The sequence below is a fragment of the Dermacentor albipictus genome, chromosome 1 (assembly GCF_038994185.2).
Source record: "Dermacentor albipictus isolate Rhodes 1998 colony chromosome 1, USDA_Dalb.pri_finalv2, whole genome shotgun sequence".
Classification (NCBI taxonomy): domain Eukaryota; kingdom Metazoa; phylum Arthropoda; class Arachnida; order Ixodida; family Ixodidae; genus Dermacentor; species Dermacentor albipictus.
This window is the reverse complement of record NC_091821.1, coordinates 220778926-220798735: the sequence shown is the minus strand read 5'-3', so window position 1 is coordinate 220798735 and position 19810 is coordinate 220778926. Positions and strand designations below refer to the sequence as shown.

The 19810-nt window shown below is 46.4% G+C and overlaps 1 protein-coding gene and 1 long non-coding RNA gene across 16 annotated transcripts in view; one reads left to right on the top strand and one right to left on the bottom strand.

The window, feature by feature from the left end:
* Positions 1 to 19810, top strand: part of LOC135919902 (bromodomain-containing protein 7-like) — a 119110-nt gene that overhangs the window by 97133 nt on the left and 2167 nt on the right. For 6 of the 12 annotated variants that reach the window (XM_065453898.1, XM_065453896.2, XM_065453894.1 and 3 more), the window contains one exon: positions 14430 to 14643. The exons of 3 other annotated variants lie outside the window; for them this stretch is intronic. In XM_065453898.1, the coding sequence (XP_065309970.1) occupies positions 14430 to 14643 (214 nt within the window). Of the gene's footprint in view, positions 1 to 14429; positions 14644 to 19810 lie in introns of those variants that run through there. 3 more of the 12 variants (XR_010570094.1, XR_010570093.1, XR_010570092.1) reach the window with 1 other exon arrangement.
* Positions 6275 to 19810, bottom strand: part of LOC135919904 (uncharacterized) — a 62014-nt gene continuing 48478 nt past the window's right edge. Inside the window, exon 5 of one of the 4 annotated variants that reach the window (XR_011511082.1) lies at positions 6275 to 6743. This is a non-coding gene — a long non-coding RNA (uncharacterized lncRNA). The remainder of the gene's footprint in view (positions 6744 to 19810) is intronic. The other 3 variants (XR_010570097.1, XR_010570095.1, XR_010570096.1) reach the window with 3 other exon arrangements.

Genomic DNA, 19810 nt, shown 5'->3' with positions numbered 1-19810 from the left:
GGTGCGGTTGTTGTCTTGTACCAAAGGGGTCCTGATGATGCAGCTTTAAGTAGGGATGATAATTTTACGTGCCCTGTCATGGTTTGTGCAACTGTACAACACCTGCATCTGTCATGCTCGCCCTGTTATACGGGCTTTGACTGCACATGTAGTTGAACATTATAACTACTGTAGTACCTCATTTTCCAATGAGTGCAGGTTTAGCATCATATGCTGCTTGTTCGAGTGCTGTAGGCTTTTCTTCTGAATGTTGTACTCTTAAGTGGTTGCACGATACAATTGCCCTGGTGTATTTTCTATTTCATTTTGAGAGGACTTTATATCTTCGCAACAGTGATGGCATGGGAAAGAACTACAGCCCTTCTTACTATAACATCTATTTTGTTTTCAATGTGCAGGTGGTGAAGGGCAGGCGTCTGCTAACCAGGCAGTCAAACGACCTCGCCAGTTGGTTGCCAAACGCGGCCAACCCAGTAGAGACCATGACAAACAAGACCAAACTGAAAGTGCAGATGACAGTGTTCTGCATGCTTTAATAATATATGGCACCAACACAGTGCTGTAAATTCCTTCACAGGTTGCGTGCCAAAAAGCTCACACGTGTTCTAGCATATACCGCGCGGTTTGTACAAACGTAATAGCGTACCTACCCGATGTATTCGCTTCTGCAGTCTGCACAGCACTCAGTGTGGCCATTGCGGACTTGCATGAGGTCTTGAAGTTTGATTGAATCCAGACAGCGAAAATTACAGGTTAGAAAAAACGCGAAACACGCCTTCCGCCCAGCTAAAAAGCCCAAGTTTCGCTTTCGCGCCGGGTCGCATCTCCCGGCGTGGCAGCCCAGGCCTGCTACTTCGCGGCGCTTGGGATAGATGGCGTGACCGGCGCTCATCAATATGGCGGCGCCCTTTGAATTCACGGTGTTCTGGTGTATACCGGTGTGTGCCGGTATCCAGAAGATCGTACTCGTAAACTTCACTGCATGGGCCATTCTGTGATCTTCGATTGCTTTGGATGGGCACGCCGAGACGAAAGCTCGCATCTGTCTCGGGCTGCTCAAGGACCGTTGAATGTTTTCATGCTGCTGGAGAAATTTTAATGAATGTATAGCCGCGTTGTTTGCATCGCGTCATTTGTGTTATTTCCCGAAGAAATCGTCATATGTAGCTTGGGAAGGTACCACAAGAACTTCTACGAGTATTTCCATTGTAGGAGGCAAGAGGGGGGGGGGGGAGGGGGCTACAGGTTGCAAGTCTATACTTTATCAACATTGACATTTATAAGCATGCAAATAGAAATAACGCATCTGAATTTTCAGGTGCTGACCTCTCATTTTCTGTCTGTCTTCTCGTTCTTTGCTCCTGTAGCATGACGGCTATAGATAGTAGTATCACAGCCCTGGGGACGTCAAGTGTCCTTTTTCAACTTTTGTTATGAACACTTAGCGCATCGTATTTCACTACATGGCCTCTTTATGAGGCCCTGTTGCGACTGATTATTTCGAGTTGCCATGCGGTAGACTCACCAGTGTCGACAGTAACCGAAAAAGTTCGTGTGAGCCGAAAAGTAAACGGAATCGTAGTAACCTTTCCCTTTATTACTATTTTTTACATGCGGTTACATGTAGAGCCGACGAAGTATTTTGGCATTGTAGATTTAGGTACACGTTCAAAAACCCTGCAGGTACTCTAATTTATTCCGGAGTTTCTCACTGTGGCGTGCCTCATAATCAGATAGTGGTTTTGCCACGTAAAACTCCATAATTTAATTTTGGCATTGTTCGGCACATCCGGAAGTTCGGCTTTACCGGGTTCGGCTTACCGGGTTTGGTTTATCGGGAAACTACTCTATAATTCATTTCCTGTTGCAGAAGCCGGTGAAGTCCAGAGCACATGGCGTAGTTCCAGTTCATCGACGCTATTCGCTGAACCCAATCTCAGTGCTTTATCTCAGTGCTTTTTGTTTCATTTTCGTCTACCATTTGTGCACTTCCTGCTCAGTGTTTTCCATGATAGCGTGTGTTGCTTGCCTATGAAATAGCAATAGCTCAATTTATAAACGCGCAGCATCACACTGCAGCATTTACTTTCTTTTCTTCGTCTTCTTTTTTTTTACAGAAGGCCTCGCCTCTCTTGTTTTTTTCTTCTTTAATTTAAGATTTTTAATAATATCTTTAGGTTCAACAATGATCGGCATGTGTTTGTCTTCTTTAACGGCACGTTTGCGAAGGGCGTTTGCACGGCGCACTTGTGATGTATCGTGGATCGTATTAGTCGTTTACGTTGATGTTGGTTACTGCTTGCCGCTATATATATGTACATGTGGTTCTGTTAAAGGGGATTTCCTATACAACAGGGCAAACTTGTAAAGTGGGAAAACAAACTTCTCGTTCGCTGTCACCGTGTACTTCCTTTTGACACCGTTGGCACGAAGCGAACTGAGAGGCAGCGCAACGTCATTTGCATTATTAGAGCTCGCAAGGACAGTGAGAGGTTTCCTGCTGAACGGGCGTGATGACTGCGTGATGTGCGTGGTGGTGGCGGTTGTTGCATTATTCCGGTGTGCTGTACCGCATACAGCAGCACAACGGTTGCGCCCAAATGTTTTGTGGCGGAAGCTGTGAGTGACCGTGCGAGAGTTACAGCGGTTACAGTGCTTCGTGAGGCAGGGTAGGGCCGCGACGACCGCGTGACCAGAATGCGGCTGCAGCCAGAATGCTGCTCACCGCATAACTGCGCGGTGGCTGCCCCTCCGCCCTAGCAAGCAGCTCTGATTTGTCAGTGAAATTTAAAGCAACCGACTTTCGTTTTTTTCCCCTTTTCGTGGGTGCCGTACGACTGGCGTCATCGCCATTAGCATCTCGGTGAAAAGCTGCGTCATTGTCTAGTCTTGTCTACGGCGGTGTTGAGGAAGTAGTGAAGAACAAACCGTTACGTCCCCGTTAGCACGGGCATACTGAATTGAGGTGACGAGACAAGAAGGAATGGTAGACACACAATGACTCTTGTGTCTACTTGTTGGTGTTGCGGTGCACTTCATCCCAATTTAGTATGACTGACAAGCAAGCACACGTCGCCACATTGTCACGTGCGGAAGCTGTATTAAGCCTGTTTTCACTCATGATGCCATTTGAGCCGACGCAAACGAGAGCCATCCAGCTCTTTGTCATTCATTACATTAAGCTTCTTATTAGGCCTGTTCCTCGTGAGCACAAGTTGAATAGCAGGCTGCCGCCCTCGTTGGCATGTTCGTAAACGTGCTATCGTATCACGGCTTTTCTTGAGAATCGGGCACATGAAATGGAATTAGTGAGATCATACCGCCAGCGCGCCTGGTTCCCATACAAGATATGGCAAAGTTTGGGCGTATGCGTGTATGGATTGATTCGTGTAACAGTGCAATGCGCAATTGTTCCTGCTTAAAGTCTAGAGTTTGATGTTGGCAGCGCCATGTAGGAGCAAAAAGCTAAAGATATCCTATGTATACTGTGAGTCCGGATGGACAGTGAATGTAGCCGTATATACCCGCCGTGGTTGCTCAGTGGCTATGGTGTTGGGCTGCTGAGCACGAGGTCGCGGGATCGAATCCCGGCCACGGCGGCCGCATTTCGATGGGGGCGAAATGCGAAAACACCCGTGTGCTTAGATTTAGGTGCACGTTAAAGAACCCCAGGTGGTCAAAATTCCCGGAGTCCTCCACTACGGCGTGCCTCATAATCAGAAAGTGGTTTTGGCACGTAAAACCCCAAGTATTATTATTATTATTAATGTAGCCGTATATAGATTTCGACCCCTGGACATCAAGGGCTCCAAATATGAGTGTTATTGCACAAGACCACCTGTGTCCCCTTTCTTGCCATTTTGGAGCTGCTGCCTTTCTAAGCGTCTGACTGAATTATTTTTATAGCTTCTCGCCATTCCTCGCGAGCTTTCACGATCCGTGTTGTGCTGCGTCAAACAGAACGACATGTGTAGAAGAACTAAGCTGAAGTAATATTTCTCAAAACAAAAGATGTGCTGCACTTACAAAGTTACCTACGTTTGCAGCAGTATTGCACTTTGGTGTAGCTATTTCGTTATGGTCAAAAGGTTTCTGTTGAGATCTCGAAGAACAAACTATAGTTACAAAATAGTGGCAGACAAGTGTCACTAGCTGCTTTAATTGCACGAGATCATGTCCTTTTGAGCACGAAGCAATAAAACATTTGTGGCGAAAATTTTATGCGTGTGCTTTATTATCATTCACTGTATGAAGAACCTGAAGCCTTTGATAATGGTCGAAAGGCGCTGTGCAAACGACAACTTGTAAGCATGAGTAGTAGTAGTGCGCGGCCTTACTTTTGCGTATTCTTCCTTGCTCACCCGTAATGTTGTGATCCAATTAAGCCGTATTTTTAAGACACGAGTGCCTATTTAATGCCTTTTTTTCATCTAGGGCGAAGCGACAAGCACAGAGAAGTGTGACTGCTGTATTTGTTGCTGTTGTGTCAGCGATAGCAGTGTATAGCAATTGCACAACGTGTAAATGTCGTAGCGATAGCATGGATCAAACGCCTTAGGTTGACGAACTCGCTCTCGATAAAGTATATGTTTTTATGCTTTATTTTTTAGCTCGAACAGTTTGTCCTGCGGCGTATATGGGTGTTTAAGTGAAACCGAGCTGTCCCTCCTCGTGTGACAGCTGAAGCAGCGTCTGTGGACCCACGTGTATAACTGCCATGCAGTTCGTTCAGTAAAAACTTAGAAGCGCTTAGCATTTAGAAATGTATTTGTGGACAAGTCGTGAAGCACGCATTGCATGATCGTCGTGTAAGCTTTTTTTTTTTTTGCTTGTAGCGCGCCAATAACTTCTAATTAAATTTTCATCATTGCTGCTAAAGATTCTTCTACAAGTCGCTGCAGAGTTGCTTCGGCAATCTCCTTGCTCGGGCGACTATAGCACTCCCGTCTCGCTCTCATCGGGGACGAAAGCTGATGGACCACGATAGCGAAAAATAAATTTAAAAAAAAGGGGGAAAGACAATTCTTAAGGGATACTGGAAGGCGCATTCCAATGGCGGAACGCACCGAAGTTTAGCCTAGCGGTGCCGCTCAGCTATCGGTTGCGTGCCGACGCCGCGAGGTGGTTTCGATTCTCCGAGGCTCCGGCAGTCCGCAGGCTCGGCCCCGATACGGCGCACGTATCGTGGGAAATGGAGCGACAGCCTCTGTCACTTCGTACTCTCGGCGTTCGAATTACGGGAAGGCCATGGCTTGATTCGCTGATGTCAGAGTCGCTCGAGTTATTATGGATGTTATCCGTTTAATTGGAACACGTAATCGGTCTTTGACACGAACATTGAGAATTGCAAGAAGGGGGCACTAAAATTCGCCTGATAAGTATACATAGCCTTAAATACAAGCACTGTAGTACGTCTCAACGACATCGTTTCGTCCGATTTGATTCTTTTGTTTGGCTCCTGCGTACCGTTTCACAGACTCGCATCAGATTTTTACTGAAACGTGTGACTGTGGACTTGACGCAAAAATTGAAAAAAAAAATAAATAAATGTTGCAGTCTCAACTGTTCGTAGCAAGTGTGGCGCGGTTATTGATCGTCGTCACCTTGGTTATCGAGTGCTGCTTGGCCAAGTTGTATCACTAAACTGCTAAGTATACAAACCATGACACTGTAGTGTATATCGTTGGGATATCGCAACGACTCTGGCGTAGCTGTGATTTCATTTTGGGAAAAGGGAGAAAAGAGTGAAGTTTTCAGCACGCCACTGACATTCGGCACACGTGACACCTTGAGAAAATAAGAATGTGGGGATGGGACCCGCAAGCGAATTCCCCGTTCTGCCTACGCCACAGTGAGACGACGTTGGCGTCACCGCATGTATCCGCGCGTTTACAAGCCACAAAGGGCGGTATGTAACCAGCCCTCTGCACCATATTCTGCTGGTGTGTAATATAAGTTGAGTTATTGCTCTTAGAAGGCTTAAGGGATTGTTTGCTGGGGATGACTATTGTGACCAAATTTAAGGACGGCTTGTAATATTTGCGTTCTAGACTGTCTCAAGAAAGTCGAGTTTATCTGTGAAATTATTATTATTATTATTATTATTATTATTATTATTATTATTATTATTATTAAACTGTTTTTCGGCAACAGAAACATAAGAAACATTGTCACCAATTCCACGCTTACACATTCTCTTGAAATATTTAACTTTTAAGTGTGAAAATAGATTTAAAGAATTGTGGTTCACCAATAGCATTATCCATTATTCATTTCTTTCTAGAAAAAAGAAAAGAAGCCAAGTCACGCCTACCGTGCATAGTACGAAAGTAAGGTTTCCTAAGCTTGTACCTTGGTGGATCAGTACAGCTTGCAACGGTGCATCCACCAGGACGTTAGCTGTCATTCTTGCAGTAAGGCCATTCGCTGTTAGTGTATAAATCAGTCAACTGTCATGAGTAAACTGCCGTGTTAAATTTTAATTTTAGGGCAAAACCCCAACATGATTGGTCTGTACGAAGGACCGATTGTATGTTATTGTTATCTGCTCGGGCCCGCCGCGTTGACTCAGTGGCCGTGGCTTTCTGCTGCCGCGTGCAAAGTCGAGTGTTCGACTCCTGGCCCCGGCTGCCGCATTCCAATGGGGGTGGGTGAAACGTGAACTCGAACGCTGGTGTACCATACTTTGGGTGCCCGATAAAGAACCCGAAGCAGTGGAAATTATTCAGGAGGTGCCCCCTCCCCTGTAAGAGAAAAAAAAAACAACAAACAAACAAATTGGCATTTATCACAGCCCGTGAGTTGTTTTTCTGACGTTACACCTCGTAACTTTTTCGCTTGAATCTGCGGAACATACTACAAAGGCTTTTTATAACTGGCGATTTTCGACGATGTCACATGGCAGGTAAGCAAGCAGTCGAAATGCGTTCGACTGCGCTCTTGCGTCAGAGAAGGACTCGTGCTTGGTCGTTAGTACTGCGCAAGTTGCACGGTTCGTTGTCGTGGCAACGGTGCAAATTCACCCGACACTGAACGCGGCCGTCGCAAGACCGCTGCGGTAGCTGGGCCAAAAATCGGTCATTCATTCCTGAACTCGCCAATAAAGTTCCCGAGTGAATATAGTCCTCATGCACAAACATATGTCCACGAAATGCGTAATGTGCTTCTTTAATAGCGTTTCAGTGGAAAATGCACTGCATAATGCGTCCTAACGTATGTAAACATTTCTCGCATCTTTTCTTTTCGATATACCGTTTTTTTTTCTTAATGCGGAAAACCGCTTTGAAAAACACTGTCATATCTGGGCCCCTGCAGTTTCTGCTGATAGGCTACGTGGCCAGTCAGACGTTAGCAACTAGAAAATGTTCAACGATAATTTCTCTAGTTGACAAAAATATACCGATTAACCTTCTAATTACTAAAATTAGGGCACATGTAAATGCGAAACTGAAGCCAAGGAGTACAGAGAAGTCATGTCTGCTTAGCAGAAATCCTGTAACTATATCACCACTTTTGAGAGAATGCAACCCTAAATTTGTGTTGCGATACATGGGCGTTCCAGTTAACATTTTCCTAAAATCGTGGCTCTAACAGTTCAAGATTATCTTAACTGGAACGTCGAGACATCTTTTAGCACATTTTGAGGTCGCATATCTCGAAAGTGGGGCTAGTCTCAGGATTTGTGCAAGCAAACATGACTTCACTACTCCTCGGCTTTAATTTCGCTGTTCGAACAACTGCCCTAAAGTTAGCAATTAGAAATTTAATTAGCATATTTTAGTTTTTTATATATTTTTTGTTTTTCCGCTTGTCTTCGAGGCTTTATTTTAACATGCATTATCTCTTTGAATGCGTGTACTGTATCTATCACTGATTTATTTTAACATCCCTATGTAATGCCCGTATCGGTCTTCAGGAGACTTGGAAAAAAGAAAAGAATTAGTGAAATTATCGTAGATTCTTTTCGTGCTGTTAATATCCGCCTACCCACGTAGCCTATCTGCAAAACCATAGGGGCCTGGATATGACAGCTTCTTTCTGAAGAGAGAGCTGCGCATAAAAAGAAACGCGTGGTATTTCATTACAAATGGTTTTATATTAGTCTTTCCAAATCGCACATGATGAGCCACACTGCGCGGTAAGGTTATAGCGCTATACAGGGACACCATTTTTGAAAGGCGTCTAAGCTGATTTCTACAAGTTACTCGTAACTGTCACGCGCGTGCGTTGCTCAGCGTTTTATTCGGCGCACCCTTTTAAACTCAGAATAGTTGTGTCAATAGTGGCTGTAATGGGCAGTTTAAGAGGAGTGGGTGGAGCGACCAACATTTGACACCGCCGGGCAGAGCACGTGTGGCCGCCAACTAGAAAAAACTAAACGAAAAAAAAAGCCCGACGATACGTGCGACAGGCCGCAGCTCTTAGTTTCGCTTCCTGACGTTGCCATATCGAAGCGTGACCGAGCACATTTCAATACGTCCGCCGCAGTTTCAATGCTGGCCCGAGTTCCGGAAAGGACAAAAAGCCGCCGAACCTGACCCACAAACTGTGTTTGTGGCCACGGTAGCTGCACAGTTCGACCGTTGCCGGAGAGGTCTCCCTCACGAATTATGCCGCACCCGGAAGGAGAGCGCGTTTTCGGGCCTTTTCAAAGGCTGTGTATGCCGATGCCTATCTCCGCAATGGGCCTGCGTAATCGTACGAGCTTCGGTGGCGCTGACCGAAGGAGGGTAGAGTCGCCGACGAAGGCGGAGTCGCGCACTTCTGTTACCCGCGCGGCTAAGCGCGTGTTCTACGCGCGGCCATCGCCGCTGCTTCGGCCGGGCTGCCGCGGTAGCGTGCGGCAGCCGGCGCTCGCCGCGGCGGCGGTGTAAACGCGCACTGGCCGCGCTTTCCGGCCGACGGTGGGAGCGCCCGGCGGCGGCGCCGGTCGTTAAGTTTTTAGTGCGTGGCGCAACAGAATTCTGAACATGCTCGAGATCGGCCGCAGGGTGATAATGCTCGGGCATGAAATTTCACTTCGTTTGGGCAGGGGGGCGGCGCGCCGTTGATGACTGCGAGTCGGTGTTTTATGAAATGGCGTGCTCGCGCTATTACGCGCAATAAAACTAGGCTACGCACACAGGCACGCACGTCGGCGCAGAGTCGCCTCGGGTCTGCTCACATTGGAGGCTGGGAATGCACGTTCGCTGCGACACATTCGAGGAGTGTTTAGCAGTCGGCGAACGTGCGTCTAATGCGGCCATTAGGGCAGGACTACTTCGCTACTGTTAGCTTTGTCCCGACGATGGGTTATGACGTCTGGTACGAAACACAACTGAACATTATCGGGAAAATTTCCACCTTAACTGTACGCTTGTGCATCCAGCAGCCAGTTATTGAAAGCTCTTGAGCCCATTTTTCAACCGAATGCCGTAAGATATGGCGTCACGCAATCTGATCTTTGAAAAGTACCTTAACGTTAGCCCGCTGAACTCAAACCCCACAACAGCAAAACATGAAAGGGAGAATTGTCTATAGAAGGGAATCATCATGCAGCACGCCTTTTCTTGATTATTACTTTTGTGTTATTTTTGCTGCATAATATTTCTCTGCGTGTAAGCGGGCATGTACATTTTTATTCACTATATACGCGTCTTTCCGAAATAAGCCTTCAGTTGATAGTAAGCGCTTGTGGTGTGTTTTAGCTTTTCTTGTTTGTCTAGTTTTAGTGCTAAATGTTCGACATGAATCGATACCAGCGTGATCGGTTCACCCTCTTTATGGACAAATAATGCACGTTAGACAGAAGCGCTTGTGCGCGTCCTGCACCTTCTTGTCCCTGTTTTTATCTTTATTTTTGCGCGCCAGAAGTTTAGCAATAGAAAACACTATAGCACGGAATGGTTGATAGTTAAAGCGCGATATAACTCATCTTGAATGGTAATTAACTGGCTTATAAATGGTGCGTTTCAGGGTTATTGTTGTGGCGAATGGCCAGCGGGTCACCGACAATGTTCTACCAGAAACGTAAAGAATTTCGCTCACAATTTATGTTACAGCTCAACTTGAGGCTGGAAGCAGTTTCATTTTACAGTTTCATTTTGCTCTCCTCGAGCTCCCTGCTTAACGTATGGAAAGGTTTTGCCTGCAGCAACGAATGTAATCGTTCTTTCGAAGGTGTTGTAAAACAAACGAATAAGTCCGAATAAGCGGGGCCAAGCGACTGGTCATCAGCGAACATGCGCGTTTGATGTACGCGTCTGCCCGCTCTCTGCACCCCCAACCTTAATTCACTGTCAGCGCTGACACGTGAATATCCGCCAGAATAACAGGAGATAAATTAGCGCAAATTAAATTCACTTGTCACTTTGTCTATATATTATACAGGTCACGGAATGTTACTACGAGGCTGTTAAAGCGGAGTTCCGCAACTATTTTCGTTCTTGATGTGCATCAAATGCCAATCAAACACCCTGCAACGCAGTCAAGCCCCGAAGCGGCCGTACGACCAATGCGTCGATGAGTACGCGCCGCGGGCGTCGGTTATGAGCTGTCGTTCAATGCCAACGACAACGAGTGCAGTAACGCACTTGTTACCAGTTATAGCTTTGCTTAGTCACCCTTTTCGTGGTGAACCCGTGGGCGCTGCCATGTTTGATCACGTCGTGCACGACGGGTCCATTGCTTGCCTCAACTGTCTGCGTTGCCTCCGCGTTTACAATGGATGTGTGCGACGCCGGTGCGGCTTAGCAAACTTCTGTTTCGGAAGATGTCGTAGACGGTGACTGGGTGGACGACACGAAGCTTCGGCCACAGCTTCAGAGAACATGCAAAAGCGCTTTGAAAGCTGATTAAGCTATGTCCAAACGGCGCGAGCAGCGTATATGTGGTGCTTGTTTCAAAAGTGAGGCTAAATATGTATTCCAAGCTATCCAAACTGTCCGCTGATGAAGTGAATCTGAATTAGTGTGTTTTTTCATTTTTTTTTATTTGGCCAATATTTTGAAGCAGTGGCTTGTCACATTTCTGACTCAGTAAATTTCCTTAGTGCGGTCACTGTCTGATTATTTCTGCCTAATCGCTCGCGGGTGTGGTCAGTTCCGGCAAATTTGTTTTAGCTGCGCGCGGCTTGAAATGCAGCCGTTTTGTACATTGTAATACCTTGTAGCAAAGATGTATTATCGCTAGTAACTCGCTTACTCTTCTGGACCGTCATGAAACATTCAGCTTCGACCATTCGTGCGCTGTCGGTGTAGTCCGTCATTTATTGTGCCTATATGCTGCACATATATTCAAGTGTGCGCCCACTGCACTTATTGGCACGTTAGCGATAGAGTGGGCGTAAGTTTCCGTGCCATTTGAGGGTAGATGTGCGTAGATACTGTGCGCGAAACGTACGACAGGAAGTGGTGCTACTCCCTTTGTCATTGTTTAACGAGCGGTACTCACTATTGCCGACGTTCCGGGGCTGAAGCACTTTCCTTGAAAATTAGCGATACAATGCTGGCGGATGAGCAAATTTCTGTATCCTCGAAGAAAGCCATACATCTCGAAGTGCCGGTAACGCGTTCGGACAGTTGCAGCAACGCTCTTAAAACGGTTGCAGCCTTTGGGGTGTATTGTGGTCCCACATCTATAATTCTCGTCTGCCTTGCTCGCGTTCCCTTTCCTGAAACTCGGCGCTCGCTACTTTCCTGTCGAGAATGCTGCGTCACACTGATAAGGCGCATGTCGTTCGTGACTGGAAAGTACCGTGCTCGCAGCGTTAAAGAAAGGAAACGCGGGCAGCACGGATGACGATTATTGTTGTGGGACAAGATACGCCCCAAAGGGTGTAAATTTTTCTAAGAGTGAAGGGTGCAACCGTTTTAAGAGTGTAAGAAAAGTTTACACCCTTTGGAATGTATATTTGGCACCCAACGATAATCGTGATCGGTCTTGCCCGCATTTCCTTTCTTGAAAACGCTGCGCTCGTTACTTTCCTCTCGGGAATGCTATGTCATGCTGATAACGCGCATGCCGTTCGTTACTGGCAAATACACCCCAAAGGGTGCAACTGTTTTTAGAGTGTGCACTCGTCTTCAACCCACATGATTCAATCCGGCATGATTGGAGCACAGTGCGTTAGCAAAAAAGTTCAATTTCCGACAGCTAATCGCACAGAAGCAAGGTGGAAGCGGTAATGGTTTCGTGTTCGTGCGCTGTCGCTGAGGCGCCGTGTGGCGCGCCGCCGAAAGCGCCATCTCGTTTCTCTAGAACAAACTGCTCCGCGAAAAGGGTTAATAGTGAAAGCAAACGATCGCGCAAGGGGAAATCTGTGTGCGAAGCGGTTAAGTTGGATTGCGGAATGGAAAGCGTGAATATGGGTTTTTGTCCTTGCCACATCGGTGTATATATTCCATATGTGTGCTTGTCACTGTCGTTTTATGAAACATACAGCGCAGTTCTAAGGCCACCCCTTATGAAAGTGACCAGATCTCTGCGATTCCCTGCACTATGTTGCTCTGTAAATTCTCGATACGTTATAGGTAATGCACTTTACATGGAGCGACAGTGCCCCGGTATTCGCTTGCAAACGTCGTATTGTGCGAGTTCGGTGCGGAAGAAACATTATGCTTGTATTCCTTATTAGGCAAACTGCACTGTCATTGCCACCACTAGCATCAGACACCGCACACGTTACATCTACTCCGTCTCTCGCACAACCGCGCTCACAAAAGGCGTCGCTCTCCCCATAGAGCGACAATTCTTGGCTGAGCGGTACGCAGAACTCTCGCGACGCAACCGAGGCATACTTTGTGCCGCGTGAACTGTCTTCTCGAGCCAAGTTTGCTGCGCGATTCGGCAGCCCATAACAAAACCGCGCCGAGTTATTTTCCGGACGTGTGCTTCGCATTTGGGCGATTTCCTAGAAAACAAGGCCGTAGAGTACCCGTCGACCTTCCTGTGCTGACGCCGTATAGTTGGCAGCGCTCGTTCATTGTTTTCGTCCAGTTGGTTGTAGCCGGCTGGTCCAGTCCGCTCGCCGCGAACATGAAAAATGGCAATTCAAGTGCGAGGAGGTTTCGGGTCGCGGATGGAAGAGTGGAGGAGGGCTCCCACCGCTCCGCGTTCTAGGCCCGCGCGCGCACCCGCTGCGCGGCGTGTGCGAAGAAGCTCGCACGCGTTGCAAGCCCGATTAAGCCGGGATGTGGAGCGTACACGGGCGAGCAGCGTGTTGCGGCTGCTGCTGCGCGCCGGGGCCCCCTGCTGCCTGTGTTTCCGGCTGCAGCCGCATCCATCACTTCATTTCGCACCGCACGTGTAGGGAAATTGTTTTCGCCTAGAACGCAGCTCTGGCCATATATATATATAATGAAGAAAGAAGAGTACGATGTATGTTGAATAAGCACAGTAAGAACGTCAGTGCAATATACTGTGCTTATTCAACGTACGTCGTACTCTTTTTTTCTTCATTTTACTACCGGGGCCAGCGTGATTTCTTCAAGAAGTAACTATATATATATATATATATATATATATGAACGAGAAGGAAGGGGGTTAACCGAGGGGGGCCCGATTTTTATTAGTCATATCATAAGAAGCCAACAAACACTGACACCAAGGACAACACAGGGGAAATTACTTGTACTGACTAATGGAATTCAAGAAATGATAAATTAATGGAAATGAAAGTGGATGAAAAACAACTTGCCGCAGGTAGGGAATGATCCCACGTCTTCCAGTTACGCGTGCGATGCTTTACCAATTGAGCTACCGCCCCCCGGCGCCGTTCTCCCGTCCATTTTCTGGGGTATTTATGTGTTACTACTAGAACTAACCCTGCGAGTGTTAGCCGTCGCCACAATTCACAAACCTAGATAGCAGAGAGATAGCTGGTTTCTAATGACAAGTGCGACATGTCTGACAACCAAGTGTTCTAACATGTCGCATTTGGAAAGCGGAGCCCTATCTGAGTTTGCAACGAGGTCGAACGGTAGAAAGCCCGCGCAGACGCAGGTTCACGTCGGTCTAACAGGTTTCTAGCTTCCTCTCTGCGATACTAACCATTTCACGAGATGTCACGAGATGCGAGATGGTTCACTTCTCAAGTCGAAAGACGCACTGAGTGAAATGGAGAACAAAGAGGCATCTTTTGGCGCTAGACGCCATATTCGGTTCGTTTTTGCTTACGTACGTACTAGAAATTAAGCGGAAAATGCTTTGAAAGTAACTTCGGGTTCTCGCCACTCATACGAACACTTAGAAGTCCGAGTGAAATGTATTTGTGTGTGTAAAAAAAAAAAAAGAAAAACGTCATGAGAGGTTAAGTGCAAAATAAATGACCACTGTGAATGACTGCCATGGCGGTGTTTTAATTATTTTGATTATAGATATATATTTGCTGCACTTGTACCTTCACCACTTCTGATCAACACCACTGTTTCTTGTTTTTCTCTGCTATGCAGGACTGATCTACATTGCGCATTAACTGGCGACAAAACGAGCATTTGGGGAGCGACGCATACGCGTACTACCCGTCAGTGTTCTCCGATAAGCAATGCTCTGCGTAGCCGCTGTGCCTGCAATACACTTCTCCTTCGGTTCATCTGCTTTCTGTTCGCGTCTGGCCTGTCCTTCTGTGCTTTTGTGTGCATTACTCAACAATGCCTTTCAATTTAACGTCCCGTGCATGCGACCTCTTTTCAGTGGTCGCCGTTGATGCAGCCACGCGCGACACTTAGCAGGATCTGCAACGTTCGGTTCCACGCGTTTTTTTTTTATCGTTCTTTGATTTTCCGGTGTCGAGTGACCTCAGCAGTGCTGATTTAATTTTTATTTCGATAGAGACCGCTCAGGTGGCGGCTGATGTGCTTCCAAGCTGTCGCAGTAGCACAGCTGCCGCTCACTTCAACCAGTTAACACTCCAGCTGCTGGCCCGGGTCGCTTATCGGGCCAGACGATGAAAGGTCAGGAGGCGTCCCCTTCCAAGACGCGTACACACCGTGGGCGTTCCGCTAGCTAGCATGCACGGGTTAGCCCACTTGCCGTGACCGCGCTTCGAGTTCGGTGGTCGCGTGGTAGTCGGTGCGATTAAAGATTGCCGCGGTTGCTTCGATGCCTGCGTCTGTCGCCCACAACGAACAATGAGTAAGGACTGCACGTCGGCGACAGCGGAGGTGAACAACGAGGCTACGAGTCGTGGCGGAGCTACTTGGGCGCAGCGTGCATATATCGTACAAGTGTTTGCTTCTCGAATTTGTTTAGGAAAATCTAGTCGCATTCGGCCTATGGCTGCGTATATCAATGTTTTTTTTTTACCCCAATGTCAAGCGTTCACGGACGAGTCACATTCCAGAAAGTTTTCATACATGTGACAGCTCGGCTATCGTGATTACTTGGCTGACGCACAAGTGCATGGCAGTCAGTAACTGCCTTGTGAGAACATAGTCCCTGATGCAGAAGCCGATAGGATGGAAATGCGCATTTATACTGTTGGCGTAACAGCCATAGCAGTTGTGACATGGCCTAACGAGCTATACGAACGGAAGGTTTTATTGGCTCAAATGGTTCGCGGCGTCGCTCGATATGCAACCGCAAACGACCGCGACTGCAGTGGAAGCTTACGGTGGTAAAGACCAGTAAAGACTACAAAGCCTTCCGAGGTCAGTGGGCGCGCTTGTACCTTTCTCCCCCCACCTTATCGATTTCTTTCGTAAGTCAGTAGCATGTTGCTTTAGAAGAGGAAGTCCGTTGAATCGCGAGCTTAAACGCATTTATGACATGTTGCAGAGATATCTGTAGACGAGTAGCTCTCTGCGCGGCTTGATAAAAGCGGCGCTGAATTCACACACTGCATGCACGTGTCAGTTCGCTTGCACTATAGGATTGAATTACCCAGCGCCTTTATTATAGTGAACCAGAAAACAACGCAGCTCCTTTCACAAGGGCCACCATGCAAGCCGGCATGCTTCGCGTGGTTGGTTCCATGCAATGCAAATTGCGCGCGCTCTTTAAATGCCGGAAGCTAATTGGTGATCAACACGAATGGTGATTCTTGGTCCGTTCTCAGGCAGCCGGTAGGCGCCTTTTTTTTTCTGAGGCCGCTGCATGTATTACTCTGCGGTAAGGAGTCGTGACTTGAGAGTGAATACGGTCTTGATTGCTCTACAGCTGGGCGTGGCCGTTTGCCGAGGCGCTCAGCCGCAGTTCCTTGCCTTTGTCTTGGCCGGCTTGTTTCCTCCTTGTGGTGTCAGCGGCGCCAAAATGTTAAAAGGCTCTTTTTGTCGGATGTTTTTTTTTTTTGCCAATGGCCTTCTGGACGCAGAAAGACGGGAACTAAACGCAGGAAAGTATAAACGTTTAAATAAGAAGAAAGTAATATTCCGGGAAGACATACTTCTTAATGAAAAGCGGGACGTAAAATTAAAGAAGGAAAACGGTGGACGTAGAGGGACATTGCTACAGCTTTGCGGAGACGTGAAAAGTCGGACGCATGAATAAGAAGCTTGGGCACAGTATGCCATGCCATATTGCCTTCTTCACCGTGCGTTTGTCTTAATTCATGGACTATTGTCCTGTCGCGCCAGCCACCCAAAACACACGGACCTGCGAGTTCTCGCTCTCTGTCGGGGCTGTGGTAGTTGTGGAATATGCAAGGAACTCGTGTGACTGTCCGGTTTTGCTATAGTACGCTGGCCTTCTCAGGCTCGGGAGTCAAACCAAAAGGCCGGGCTTGCCGTATTTACTCGCATAATGCTGGTACTCGCGGGAAATAGTTGCGATGTTACGAGGGTCGATAATTACACGCAGAAAATATTCCAGGAGAACGTAGGGTTCCTAAAGAAAAAAAAGTCAAGTGGCTGTAGATCGCAGTTCTCGCGCCAGCCGCTGTAAGCTCAAACAAAATATTACTTCCAAGCAGCACTTACCTGTGCAGTCAGAGCACAGGTTCTACACTAACAGTATCTGCAAAGACCCTTTATCTGCAAACACTAGCTCCACCTAGAATTAATCACTAAACAAATCCTATGTTGTCCTATGTTGTCCTATGTTGTTGCTTCAACACATGGATCATACATTCGCGGGCCATTGGCCACACTGGAGTTAACGAAAAGGGCACCCAACAAAAGAAGAAGAGGGGTAAAAAAGCAAACAATTAAAAACGAAACACTAGGTAATTAAAGCGTAACAAAATACTGAGATGGCTCGTTCATAAACGTGCAACAACAAAAAAGAATTAAAGTACACCACAGTCGGTACCCTAGCAGCGTAATATTCCGAACGCTTCAATGAACTTGTGCAGAGCAGTAATAATAGACCGGTGACTTGCGCTTATTGGCAGGCACCAAATGATACGTTTCGTGTTGTAAGTGATAAACCCGGATTACCACTCAGAAATCTGAGAAACGTTCTGCTGAGTCGGTATAAACATTGATGTCGCTGATCGCAACACCAGCGCTCGGCTGCCATGCGCTATAATAACCACCGGCCGGAACAAGCTGACGAAAGTCGTTGCAGCAATTTTTGAGAGTGCGATGTTTAGTTGAGGAAAAAATATATCATTTTTGATGACCGATGTGGGGTAGCGAGCATCATCCGAGTAAATACGGTATTCTAGAGAAAAAGAAAAGGGGGGGGGGGCAGGCAGGCATCCCGCAGGCAGATGGAACTCGCTTTGTTGGGTGATAGCCGGATGTCACTTCTGTATTGTTTGTTCAATTAGTAAGAATAAGCTGCTTAGAGGCAACTTGATCTGTATTTGAATATGGGTCATTCAGGAAAACTGCGAATGGCTTTTGCTTAAAGAAACATTTGTTTCTCTCAGTGAGTTGCTTAATGGCTGATATATAATGTTGACAAAACAACAACGACAACAACAATAATAATAATGCGATGTTACGAGGGTTGATAAATAAACGCAGAAAATATTCCGGGAGAACGTCCTAGGGTTCCTAAAGAATCAAGTGGCTGCAGACCGGAGTTCTCGCGCCAGCCGCTGTAAGCTCAAAGAAAATATTACTATTACTAGAAAAAAAAATGTAGAAATATATATTAGTAGAAAATATCTAAGGGATATGTATGTTGAGTGGGTGGGAAATGCGAGGTGCTGCCATAAAGTGCTGGCGTCAGAGTGAGAAAAGAGGCTGCAGTGTTAGCGTGTTAATAATAATATATGGGGTTTTACGTGCCAAAACCACTTTCTGATTATGAGGCACGCCGTAGTGGGGGACTCCGGAAATTTTGACCGCCTGGGGTTCTTTAACGTGCACCTAAATCTAAGTACACGGGTGTTTTCGCATTTCGCCCCCATCTGTTAGCGTGTTAGACTGTTGTATTAGACTGTTGCAGTTAAGTGGTGTGAAGGACTGCGGTCTATGCCTTTATTTCGCAGACGTAACATAATTTCGAGTAATATAGAAGGGCTCTGGTATGGAGCATATTTTTTGGTTAATCATTCTTGAAGGTATTTCCATCAGTGAAAGAGAAGGTTGGATAGAAATTCATGACAGCGAATTTTATTCTATTTCTAATTTACTACCACTTATTCACTGCTTATTATTATGCCGCTGTTATCATTACGGAAAATTATTTTAGAAGCACCATTTCGCCGCAATTGATTGAATCTTTCCATTTCTAATATTATTCATTATATTTAATATATTGTCATTGTCAGCCATGTTACCTTTTGTCATTAATTGCGTAATCGAGTACATTATATCACTGCTTGGCACTCTTTGGTTATCATTGGGCCTTGCGCCATAAGACCCCACACACATCATCATCATCCTAATATTTCTTTGGGAGCCTCCTCTGTAAGACATTGTCATAGGGCAGTATTGTTAATAATTTAGAGTGAGATGACGGGGTTTGGAGGATATTTTCCGGTCAATCATTGCTGAAGTTATTTCCATCAGGTAAAGAGAAATTTCGGCAAAAATCCCTGGCAGTCACCTGACTTTCAAATGTTGCCAGTGTAGACGCAGAGCGGCCAGCCATACCTACTGGACTGTGCTTTTGGGGCTGGTGCACGTAGACGAGGCAATCCTTGTTCGCCTGTGGTTCGTGTGTGTATGGTGCCTTATGATATTCTCTTCTTTATTTCCATTTTTTATCGTTGCTTTCGTTAAGAAAATGGAATTTCGGGATAGCCGGCTATGACGTAGCTATACCTTCCCAGGTTTCTACGTCTAAATAAAAAAAAAAGAACGTTGAGCCTTTGAGTTAGTCAAAAGCAACACCACCACCCTGACTTCTTCACTTCTTATTCACTGCTTCATATTATGCCGCCTTCCCTCCTTCGATTCCTTTCCATTCAATTTCTTTCCATCTTTCAATTCCCAATTTTCCGTCTTTGGGAGTCTCCTGTATAGCATGTGACATTTTTAGGGACGTCTGCGAAGCCATTGAGAACTTTCTGTTTGATTCAAGATGATTTTCATGCCAAATTCTTAGAAAATATGTTATCTAATTTTTCATACGATATTCCCGAAAAAGTTAATGTTTTTATTTTTTTAGCTTTGACTAATCATCTTTTTAATCCCATCCTAATCCTGGCCAATCCCCCATAGTGGGCATGAGCCATATATAGAGGAAAACCAACCAAGGAACGACGTAAAGTTTTTATTCGTCACTCTTAAGAAAGGGAAAAGAAAAAAAAAGACAAATCGGAGGTTACCTGCCGTGGTGGCCTACGTAGAGGCTATGGCGTCATGCTACCGCCAGAGGGGGGTGAAATGCAAAAGCACTCGTGTACCGTGCATTGGGTGCACGTTGAAGAACTCCAGGTGTACTAAAATAACCCGGCGTCCCTCACTACGGCGTGCCTCAATCAAATCGTGGTTTTGGC